The sequence below is a fragment of the Scyliorhinus canicula genome, chromosome 7 (genome assembly GCF_902713615.1).
Source record: "Scyliorhinus canicula chromosome 7, sScyCan1.1, whole genome shotgun sequence".
Classification (NCBI taxonomy): Eukaryota; Metazoa; Chordata; class Chondrichthyes; order Carcharhiniformes; family Scyliorhinidae; genus Scyliorhinus; species Scyliorhinus canicula.
The window spans coordinates 37671290-37683465 of record NC_052152.1 but is presented as its reverse complement, the minus strand read 5'-3'; the positions used below and the strand labels follow the sequence as shown (position 1 = coordinate 37683465).

At 47.2% G+C, this 12176-nt stretch overlaps 1 protein-coding gene across 6 annotated transcripts in view; it reads left to right on the top strand.

The window, feature by feature from the left end:
- The window catches only part of LOC119968875 (sentrin-specific protease 7-like), a 102459-nt gene that overhangs the window by 69791 nt on the left and 20492 nt on the right, over positions 1-12176 (top strand). For all 6 annotated transcript variants that reach the window (XM_038801803.1, XM_038801801.1, XM_038801802.1 and 3 more), the window contains 5 exons: positions 152-185; positions 7027-7206; positions 7635-7891; positions 9635-9771; positions 11291-11407. In XM_038801803.1, the coding sequence (XP_038657731.1) occupies positions 152-185; positions 7027-7206; positions 7635-7891; positions 9635-9771; positions 11291-11407 (725 nt within the window). The remainder of the gene's footprint in view (positions 1-151; positions 186-7026; positions 7207-7634; positions 7892-9634; positions 9772-11290; positions 11408-12176) is intronic.

Genomic DNA, 12176 nt, shown 5'->3' with positions numbered 1-12176 from the left:
CAGCTTTTATGATTTTTCTAGGTTGATATGAATGTAATTCTGTAATCCAGTGAAGTCACATTCAGCCAAAACTTATTTTGTGGCAGTATGAACATAATTTCAAATGTCTTTTAATTTTTAAAACCGTTTTTTTGTTTTGTTTTTCTTGCAGTTTGGTCACGACAATATTGCAATATCCTTTTCAGGTAAAATATTTAAGATGCCTGTACAATTATAATTAGAAATGAGCAAAGTGTTCAGTGTCAACATCGGAGAATGGGGTTTATTTGCGAGGTAAGCTTTTGGTAAAATGGGTGCTGGTGTAGTAAAACTCCCAAATAGCGCAGCTTTAAGTTTCTGATTGCTGGATTTGAGATAGTTCTGGGCGGGAATGTTTTTTTTCCAGATCTTCAGACCGATTTTACACATTTAATCTGAGTTCTGAACTTGTATGAATGCGTGTTTTTTTTTCTTAGATTTATGTGGATTATATCAATCATTTTTGGATCACAATATTTGGTGAAACTTATTTTTCTTAGCATGTTCAAACCTAATTGTGTTTTTTGTATAACTATATACGTATATTCGAGTGTCAAACCTAATTGTGTTTTTTTTTTACAACTATATACGTATATTCGAGTTTAAACATAAGTCTGAAATCCACAATTGGTAATCTTAATTGAATTTTAAGTGTGCTTGATCCATTTTTTAATCTTTAAAAAACTGTCCCTGGCCCTCCAATGTCTAGTGTTTTTTCCTCCAGTGAATAGCTGAGCCATACAGGCCCATGAGAGTGCCTGGTTTCACCCCAGGTTTGCTAACCAGCTGGGTCAGCTAGGGTGGCTGCAGCAGCACTACATTTCACCTTGCGTCTAAAATTAGCAAGGGGAATATCCACCAAGACTGATGTAGTTCACTAGATTGGTGCCTGGGTTGAGAGGATTGACCTATAATGAATGAATTGAGTCTATTTTGTCTGGCATTTAGGAGAACGAGAGGTGATCTATTTGAAACATACGAGCTTCTGAAGAGGCTTGGCAGGATAGATATCAGAGTGCCAGGGAAATTTAGAGCGCCGGATTACTGTCTCAGAATAACGGATCCAGCATTTAGGACTAAGAGGGGGAGGAATTTCTTCACTCAGGGTTGTGCATCTTTGAAATTGTCTACAATATAGTAATATAATCTGTGTTACAAGTAGGCTTACATTAGCACTGCTACTTGAAGTTACTATGAAAATCCCCTAGTCGCTGCGCCTGTTCATGTACACTGAGCGAGAATTCAGAATGTCCAAGCCACCTAACAATCACGTCTTTCGGGACTTGTGGGAGAAAACTGGAGCACCCGGAGGAAACCCATGCAGACTCCACACAGACAGTGACCCATCTAGGATTCAAACCGGGACCCTGGCGCTGTGAAGCAACAGTGCTAACCACTGCTACCATGTTGCCCTACCACACAGGGTTGTTGACGCTCCAACATTGTTTTTTAAAAAAATAATTTTTATTAAGGTTTTCACAAAATATAAACAACAAAACAATATTAACAGAATAACCATGGTAAAAACCCAAGAACAACATCCACCCCCCTACAAAAGCAACACCTTCTCCAATTTGATGAATCCCGCCATATCTTTGATCCAGACCTCCACGCTTGGGGACCTCTCATCCTTCCATTGAAGCAAGATCCTCCGCTGGGCTACTAGGGACGCAAAGGCCAGGGCACCGGCCTCTTTCGCCTCCTGCACTCCCGGCTCCACTGCAACCCGAAAAATTGCGAGTCCCCAGCCAGGCTTGATCCTGGATCCCACCACCTTCGACACCGTCCTTACTACCCCTTTCCAAAACTCCCCCAGCGCTGGGCATGCCCAAAACATATGGGCATGGTTCGCTGGGCTCCCCGAGCACCTAGCACACCTGTCTTCGCCCCCGACAAACCTAGTCATCCTCGTCCCAGTCACGTGGGCCCTATGCAGCACCTTGAACTGTATGAGGCTAAGCCTCGCACAGGAAGAGGAGGAATTCACTCTCTCCAGGGCATCCGCCCACGTCCCCTCCTCAATCTCCTCACCCAGCTCCTCTTCCCATTTACCCTTCAGCTCCTCCACCGAGGCCTCGTCTACCTCCTGCATTACGCGGTATATGTCCGAAATCCTCCCTCCTCCAACCCACACTCCCAAGAGCATCCTGTCACGTACCCCACGTGGGGAACCCCTCCACCTGCCGCCTGGCAAACGCCCTAACTTGCATGTACCTGAACATGTTCCCCGGGGGAGCCCAAACTTCCCCTCTAACTCCCCCAGGCTCGCGGACCTCCCATCCACAAACAGGTCCCTCAACCTCCTAATACCTACCCTATGCCAGCCCAGAAATCCGCCATCAATGCTCCCTGGAACAAATCGGTGGTTCCCCCGTATCGGGGACTCCATCGAGCCCCCCACCTCCCCCCTGTGGCCTCTCCATTGCCCCCAAATTTTGAGGGTAGCCGCCACCACCGGGCTCGTGATATACCTCGTTGGAGGGAGCGGCAACGGCGCCGTTACCAGCGCCTCCAGGCTCGTGTCCACACAGATGCCATCTCCATCCTCTTCCATGCTGCCCCTTCTCCGTCCATTACCCACGCACCATTGCTGCATTGGCAGTCCAATAGTACCCCCAGAGATTGGGCAGCGCCAGCCCCCCTATCCCTGCCCCGTTCCAAGAACACCCTTCTCACCCTCGGAGTCCCATGCGCCCACACAAATCCCGTAATACTCCTGTTAACTCTCCTAAAAAAGGCCTTCAGGATAAGGATGGGGAGGCACTGGAACAGGAACAAAAACCTCGGGAGCCAGTGACAGCGGTAACATATCCCACTTTTTGAACTCCTCCTCCATTTGCTCCACCAACCTTGTGAGGTTGAGCTTGTGCAGGGCCCCCCAGCACCCAGCCACCTGGACTCCTAGGTACCTGAAGCTCCTCCCTGCCTGCTTCAATGGGAGCCTACCAATCCCCTCCTCCTGATCCCCCGGGTGCACCACGAACAACTCTCTCTTACCCAGGTTGAGTTTATACCCAGAGAAGCCCCCAAATTCGCTGAGAATCCTCATCACCTCCGGCATCCCTCCCACCGGGTCCGCCACATATAGCAACAGGCCATCCGCATAAAGCGACACTCGATGCTCCTCCCCACCCCGCACCAGGACCCTCCAGTTCCCTGACTCCCTCAACGCCATGGCCAGGGGCTCAATTGCCAACACAAAGAGCAAGGGAGACAGGGGACACCCCTGTCTCGTCCCCCGGTACAGCCGAAAGTACTCCGACCTCCTCCTATTCGTAACTCGCCATCGGGGCCTCATAAAGCAACCTCACCCAACGAACAAACCCCTCCCCAAACCCAAACCTTTCCAACACCTCCCACAGATACCCCCACTCAACCCTATCAAAGGCCTTCTCCGCATCTAATGCCACCACTATCTCCGCCTCCCCTTCCACAGCAGGCATCATAATGACATTGAGGAGCCTTCGTATGTTGGTATTCAATTGCCTTCCCTTTACAAACCCCGTCTGGTCCTCGTGATTGACCCCGGCACACAATCCTCTATTCTTGTGGCAAAGATCTTTGCCAGCAGCCTGGCGTCTACATTTAGCAGCGAGATCGGCCTAAATGACCCACACTGCAGAGGGTCCTTGTCCCGCTTAAGGATCAAGGAAATCGGCGCCCGTGACATAGTTGGGGGCAAAGCCCCCCCCCCCTCCCTCGCCTCGTTAAAGGTCCGGACCAACAGGGGGCCCAACAGGTCCAATGGGGGATCCAGCACCGTGTTGAAGTCCCCCCCCATGATCAGGCCCCCCCACATCCAGGTCCGGAATGCGGCCCAACATGCGCCGCATAAACCCCGCATCGTCCCAGTTTGAGGCGTAAACATTCACCAACACCACCCGCTCCCCCTGCAGCTTACCACTCACCATCACATACCTCCCGCCACTGTCAGCCACCACATTTAACGTCTCAAACGACACCCTCTTTCCCACCAGGATCGCCACCCCCCGATTCTTCTCATCCAGCCCTGAATGAAATACTTGGCCCACCCACCCCTTCCTCAGTCAAACCTGGTCCGCCACCTTCAGGTGCGTCTCCTGGAGCATGGCCACATCCGCCTTCAGCCCCTTCAAGTGCGTAAACACCCGGGCCCGCTTGACCGGCCCGTTCAGCCCCCTCACATTCCAAGTTATCAGCCGGATCAGAGGGCTCCCTGGCCCCCTCCCCTGCCGACTAGCCGTAACCCATCCCCCGCCCGCCACTGGCCAGCGTCCCCCGCTTGGCCTGTTCCCCGCGGCAGCAACACCCCCCCCCCCCCAAAAGCACCCCCTGCACACTCCAGCTCCCTCCTGACCATTTCAGCGGCAACCCGGCCCCCCCCCCCCCCCCCCCCCCCCCCGGGTCAGGCTAGGGCCCCTTCTAGCCGCGCCCCTCCCTCCGTAGCACTCCCGTGAGCCAGCTAACTTCTGCTGACCCCGGCGACTCCCGCCACACCTCTGACCCCTCCCCACGCGGGACTACTCCTCCTCCTCTGTGCCCATCAACTGCACCCCCCCCCCCCCCCGCTCTTGCGCGGGAAAATAACAACCAGCAAAGGCCCACGCTTCTCAGCCCCGACCACACCCCCATCATCCCGCAGCGCAGGAAACCAGAGAAAAGCCCGTGCTGTCGCCCTGCCCAACCCCGCCTCCTCGAGGGCAACTCCCATTGCCAGTCCCCACCACCAGCTCCCCACACTCCCAGTTTACCTCCCGTCCACCAGACCCATACAAAAAGACATAAAGACATCGCCCCACCCACCCTAAAGCCAACACATACCCTGCATTAAACAGAGAAACCCCCCCAGACCGAGTGATGCTCGCGGAAGTAGTTGTAAATCTACTTACGACCTAACTGCCCAGGATCCACCAGCCTTCCTTGATTGTTCGGCCTCCCCAGGGAGGTTGCAGCTGAGCGCCGATTAGTGCTGGTCCACACAAACGTGGATCAGGCGGAATGGCACTTGCCGCTCTCCCGGGCCATCTGAGACCCCTGGGTGGTCTGGGTAAATGCAGGGTGACTCTCCTGGATGGCACTGCCAGGCCAGCAGGAGCACTGCCTGTGTCCCAGGTTGTCTGTGCAGGGTGCCCGAGTGCCAGGGCGGCACTGCCAAGGGTCAGGGGCCTAGGGGGTTCCATGCCCATGAAATGAGGGTGGAGGGGGGATTTGAAGGGTGGGGGGAATGTAGGGAAGGTAAGAGTGGTGCTCTGGGAGGTTAGAGGGGTGATGGGTGGGGGTCCTGGAAGGAAGGGGATGCTGTAAGGGGGCTTGGGTGGAGGTGGAGAGCTGAAAAGAGGGATCCCCAGGGACCCCATAGTGGGGTGTCCTCATTTGGGGGGGGGGGGGGGGGTAGGTAGGTAGTGTCCATTCGTGTAGGGGGTGACATTGTCCGTGGTTGAGTGGGGGGAGGGAGAGACCTACCAGCTCACTTGGAGATTGGGGCACCCTTTAAAAATGGGATCTGAGCTCAGCTCCCCAGTGCTAAAACAAATTCTAGGTATGGGCTGAACCAGTGAGAAACACCCCAGGGCCCAAAAAAGTGACTAAATATCATTGAATATCATTGGAAAATTGCCGGCTCCCTGAAAAACCCACCACAAATAGACACAGAACATAGTGCAGAAGGAGGCCATTCGGCCCATCGAGTCTGCACCGACCCACTTAAGCCCTCACTTCCACCCTATCCCCGTAATCCAATAACCCCTCCTAGTCTTTTTGGACACTAAGGGCAATTCATCATGACCAATCCACCTAACCTGCTCGTCTTTGGACTGTGGGAGGAAACCGGAGCGCCCGGAGGAAACCCACGCAGACATAGGGAGAACATGCCGACTCTGCACAGACAGTAACCCACAGGGAATCGAACCTGGGACCCTGGCGCTGTGAAGCCACAGTGCTATCCACTTATGCTACCATGCTGCCTGTTTTGGGACAATCATGCCCGTATTCAATTTTTGGGAGAATTCCACCCAGGAACAGCTCTGTTTAGATATCTTGCACCTCATTCACTTCACAAATTGAATAAGCTGTTGACATTTGTCACTTACAGAAGTTCTGATCTATTGATGAGATGAGTTCATGAACCATTATGAACCATATTCCCTGTTACGGTGTTATCCTTGGGTGGCACGGTGGTTAGCACTGTTGCTTCACAGTACCAGGGTCCCAGGTTCAATTCCCAGCTCGGATCACTGTTTGCACGTTGTCCCTGTGTCTGCGCGAGTTTCCTCGGGTGCTCCGGTTTCCTCCCAATCAAAAAGATGTGCTGTTAGGCGATTGGTCATGCTAAATTGCCTATTAGTGTCAAAAAGGTTAGATGGGAATTACGGGGATAGGGCAAGGAAGTGGATGGGGTGCTCTATCGGAGGGTCGGTGCAGACTTGATGGGCCGAATGGATTTCTTCCGCACTGCAGGTATTCTATTTATATGGTCACTGGGGGTTAGATGGTGCTTCCTGTTCGGGTATCCTATGCGCTTTGGAAGTACTCTACAAGGTAGTTCCCATCTCTCTTCCACAACTCCCCCTCTGCTAGCCTAGCCCCAGTGAAACCCCAGGCTTGCAGTTTAAGCCCAGGTCCATGGCATATATAATTTAGGTACTTCCTGTAGTCCCAGCAATGGATATTACTCTGTGGCGCGACTGGGATTAGAGAGCTACCAGCCATTTGATTGGCCAGCATCCGTAAGAGGTGAGACTTCTTACCAAATAGGGGCAAAGGTCCTGCTCAACCACCATTAAATTGTTGCAGGGCATCCTGTCAAGTGGAGGTGGACTCACCCCCGACATTTCAGCAGGCTAATGGGGCCAGCACCTCGTATTTACAATTCCTGCAATTATTATTGTCATTTTTTTTTAAGAAAAGCTGATTAATTTAGGGAGAACCAGAGTCCATTATTTTCGGAATGGACTTGGAATATTGAGTAATGATATGACGTTAATACATTAATTTATCTCAAAATATTGAACTTTTATTTTTGTTATACAGATTTGCCTGGTATAAACCAATCATTACTATTGAATGCCTCTCACTTAAAGAAATATAGTGTGTGGGAGGGACTGTCTGACACAGTCTGTGGAAATCACTCAATCATTTTCCTGTGGTTTGCTGCGGATTATGTAGATGAAGTTAACAAACAGTCACAAACCAGCCCTTCAAAACATGATTGTAAGTGTGCATTTGTCCCTTTTTATTCTATTTTATAACAATTGTTTTAGAATAAGTCTCTGGCACTAGAAATTGTGCTGCATAACAAAGGTTTCCATTATCGGTTATAAAATCTATCCATTGAGATTCGACTGATGGCAGAGAGTTAAAATACCTTGAGTCCATTTTCTGGGGCAGGAGGTGAGTTTTGAACTCTCTCTGCTACCAATCTGCCTAAAATTAATATCGCGAACCTCATTCTAAATGGCTTTTCATAAAATTAGAGAATTTTCTTTTTTTTAAACAAAATTTCATCTCATAAATCTGAGATTCTGTTCAAGATCCTTTGTATATGATCTGCAATTGTGAAGTTGTAAACCAAGTAGAAAGCCTGATTTGGTATTTTTGTGTTGATTCCAGTATTTCATTACAGCTGTTTTTCTTTGCAGATAAGTGCAACGAATTTATCTTCATTCAACTTTTCAAACCTTTGCAAACAACAGAAACAGCAGCTTTGAAAAAAATCATGACCGATATAAGTGAAAAGCATGGAATTACAGACTTGTGCGATGTTATGCCATTGGATGAAACTTATCAGCTACTGGCTAACTTTAGTTCAGAGCAGAGTTCCTTGTTGTCATGCTACAAAAGCTTGCAGCAGCGAGTGGATATGGCTACAGTATCGCAGGAGTCTAATTTGTCTCAGGTGACTTAGTAAATTAAGGCAGGTCCCTGACAATTCTTGCAGTTTATATAAGAAAAAAAAGTAATCAAGCAGGAAGGCACAAGGTGGAGACCCTGCCACCTGCCAGACAACCACCACGCCTTACTGTCCAATTGAGCGTCGTCCCACCACTACAGGTATTCTGCCAGCAGGGGGGGCCCATGTCACATTGGCAGGCTGCTGGGTATACCCAAGCTGCCTGTCTACAAACTTGACAGAGGTGGGGGGTCTGAAGGGCCCTGCTGGAGGCAACAGCTGGCCCCACTAGAAGCCCAACCTTCATACCCCACACTGACATCACCCCCTCCATTTCGCCTAGCCCCAACGAGCTTACCCCCTTAACTTTACTCCAGGCCCCCAGTGCACTCCTGGCCTAGGGTATCCTGTAGTCTTAGCAGTGGCCACCACCCTGGTGGTGCTGCTGGCCCTGAGAAGCACCTAGCTGTCTGAGTGGCAGCTCTTGGAGATGGGATTTCTGTCTCAAAGCGCTGGAAATCCTATTAAGAAGTCTTACAACACCAGGTTAAAGTCCAACAGGTTTGTTTCAAACACGAGCTTTCGGAGCACGGCTCCTTCTTCAGGTGAATGGGCTTTTTTTCCTGGAGATCCTCTCCACTTTGAGCCGGCAGTTTGCGGTGTCAATGGTAGCCATGATGTGGAGATGCCGGCGTTGGACTGGGGTGAGCACAGTAAGAAGTCTTACAACACCAGGTTAAAGTCCAACAGGTTTGTTTCAAACACGAGCTTTCGGAGCACGGCTCCTTCTTCAGGTGAATGGGCTTTTTTTCCTGGAGATCCTCTCCACTTTGAGCCGGCAGTTTGCGGTGTCAATGGTAGCCATGATGTGGAGATGCCGGCGTTGGACTGGGGTGAGCACAGTAAGAAGTCTTACAACACCAGGTTAAAGTCCAACAGGTTTGTTTCAAACACGAGCTTTCGGAGCACGGCTCCTTCTTCAGGTGAATGGGCCATTCACCTGAAGAAGGAGCCGTGCTCCGAAAGCTCGTGTTTGAAACAAACCTGTTGGACTTTAACCTGGTGTTGTAAGACTTCTTACTGTGCTCACCCCAGTCCAACGCCGGCATCTCCACATCATGGAAATCCTATTGACAAGCAACAGATTGTCAAATTAGCATTTAGTTTTGTCTTGCCACCAGAAATGGGCCCTACTATGGATGCCACCAGCTTACCGGCCGTGGACAGGGCCAGCAATACAGCCGTTAAATTCAGCCCTTCTGTGGGAAGCAGAAATTTAATTGTTGTAAAGCAGGGAGTCAAACTGATTTTCTGTTGAGGAACACTGGACTAATGAGAATGAACTTACTTCTGCATTGGAATGTATTGTACTTAAAATGTGAATGTTTAATGTCGTATCCAACGTTTAAAAAATATCTGAAGCTCAGCAGTAACATTTCTCCCTTTTCAGATTTGCCGCTCAAAACTGCCGATTAGTAATATGCAAGGGAGCTGATTGCAAATACATTTGAAATACATTCACTGTTGAGCTTCAAACATTAGAATATTGAATTTGTAAGTGTGGTTATAGTGCTATTACAATCTGGGCCTGAACATGTTAACTAGCTATGCTGCTGAAGTAAAGTTGGAATTGCCATTTGTTGAAATTGTCTTTCGCGGGTGTAAGAGATAAAGCAATCAGCTGTACTCCAGAATCTCTCTTGAATAATATAAACCTTTTTGCTTATCGTTCTGCTTTCACTTCTGAAGGAGGAAAATGCAAGTCCACAGAGACCAAATAATTACACCTTGTGTCATATGCGGAGAAAGGGCCAGTACTTGGTCTCGATTACATCAAAACAAGAGAAGGAAAAGCACACATTTAGGCAGAGTGGGCCAGTTCAAAAGTAAGCTTATTTATTTTATTTGTTCACTGGATGTGAACATTGTGTTTTCCATTCCCAACTGTCCTTAAGCGCAGCTCTTAATGACTTGTTCATTTGGTAAAAGACTGATTGCTGGCTTGTCAGGAGCCAGCTCTAATAATTGCCAGGTCCATTATTATGAATATGATGATTCTCTCTTCACTGATCTTAACACAATACTTTTTGCATGATCCTTTAGGGAATTCTACAAAGTAAAAGCTAATTCATGTTGTATATATGATAATGTACAGGGTTATCTGTGGACTAGACACGTCTAATTATGTTGTGAATTTTCTTCTGCCCCCAATCAATTACATACATAGGTGCATAGAAGATAGGAGCAGGAGGAGGTCTTTTGGTCCTTCGAGGCTGCTCCACCATTTATCAAGATCATGGCTGATCATCCAACTCAATAGCCCAATCCTGCTTTCTCATTAATTGAATGTGTTAATGAAAAAAAATAGTGGGTGATATGCTTGAACGTTTTGTATAAGTTTCTATTTAATATATTGCAGCATACATATCACAATTCTGTTCATGTGTAGTTTTGACGATCTACAAAAAATGCACATTCGACAATTTATTTCTGTATTATCCTGGCGTTATGAGCCATTTTCTGTGGGAGTTCTTCAATGCAAAATAATTGTAATAGAAGAATTTGATTTCATATTAATAGATGATCAAATGTCACCGTCCCAATATAGGGTTGACTTGAGTCACATGCTATTTATATCCAGCATGTCTACCACTGTCGTTTTACCAAGCATTTCTCTTGGAACTAGACCTGGTTTTAGTGGATGTGAACGCATTGTTGCATTCCATGTATCCTTCATGATATGACATATGCACCCTGCATGGATTTCTTTTTCAGATAGCATGTTTGGAAAATACATTGGACCGATTATGAGCAATTTAAATGCCCACAACAATATGGGCATTTTATACATGGTTGAAATTTCTCTGCAACTGAAATAATTCATTTTGTGCTGGTCAAAGTAATTTTTTCATCCCGGGCCAATAATTTATTACCCTTGTGGCTCTGCTTCTAGATCTTGGAAAATTTCACTTTGTAATCTGGGTTGTTCTTTTATCGCCGAGGGTATCCCCAGATGTCAGCTCAGTCCCAGCTTCTCTGTCATTAAGTGTTGATGTAAATGTGAACTTGAGGAACTGATCTATATTCCACTGCACTATGGCACATGAATGTGTTTAATACAACTAAATTAGGGTTACCTGTTTCTCTTGTGTAGAAATCTAACAAATACCCAGATGTTCAGTTTAAAATACATAAGTGAAACCTTAAAATGAGCACAATTTGCCCCTTATCACCAAAGTATTATCACCATACTCATAAATTAAGGCTTGCTTCCATGTTATTTATGCCTGTATATCACAAATGAACACGGGTATTGTATAATTGAAATTATTTTATTCTGATTATTTTTTTTTAAAGAAAGGGAGAAATAATTTTAATGTGTGTTTTTTTTTTTTGCCCACTCAGAATTATAGTATTCCCTCCTCCACCAACTAAAGGAGGGCTTGCTGTTACAACTGAAGATCTGGAATGTCTGGAGGAGGGAGAGTTTCTCAATGATGTTATCATTGATTTTTATTTAAAGTAAGCGTTTAGGTCTTTAGTGGTTATTTTGAAATGTATAAAGAATATTGTACCAAACATTAAACCTGAATGTCCTTTGCTTGTTTGGTCTTTTGCAGAGACAGGCTAATAAAATGCTTGTTGGTCTGGATTTTGCATTCAGTGGCGAAGCCATGCTGCATGCCACTGACCTTGAAGAAAACTGGCCACAAAGATCTGATTTTGTGGCTTGGGTTTCACCTTTCTCAACAGTAACTTCATTTTGTTGTCAGCTATAAGGGTACTCTGGCATCCTGAAACAGTGATATCTTCAAGCAGGCTTAATAGCCAATCACATTTGTTTTCTGTTTGTGAGAATTTTTCCATAATCTACAAGCTGGTTTTGTCATTCACTTTTTCCAATATTACAGCAACTGAAGTAAAGATTGAGACATATTTAGTGGGATTAATGTAGAAGCTGAAATATCATAAACTTCAAAAATATATATATATATATTTTTAAAATTATCATCAGATGGAGACATCCGCACATACAAGGTAGGAGCAGAGGTAGGCCATTCGGCCCCTTGCCATGCTGCATGCCACTGACCTTGAAGAAAACTGGCCACAACAATCTGGTTTTATGGCATGGGTTTCACCTTTCTCAACATTAGCTTCATTTTGTTGTGTTGTAGGGAAAAATCCCTTGTGCCAGTGCATTCAAGAGGTCGAGTCTCAAGGCAAGGTTCAAAGCGTTTTTACTGTATTGTACAAGTCCTGAAGTCCTTCAGGGAGACCCACGCAGCCAGCT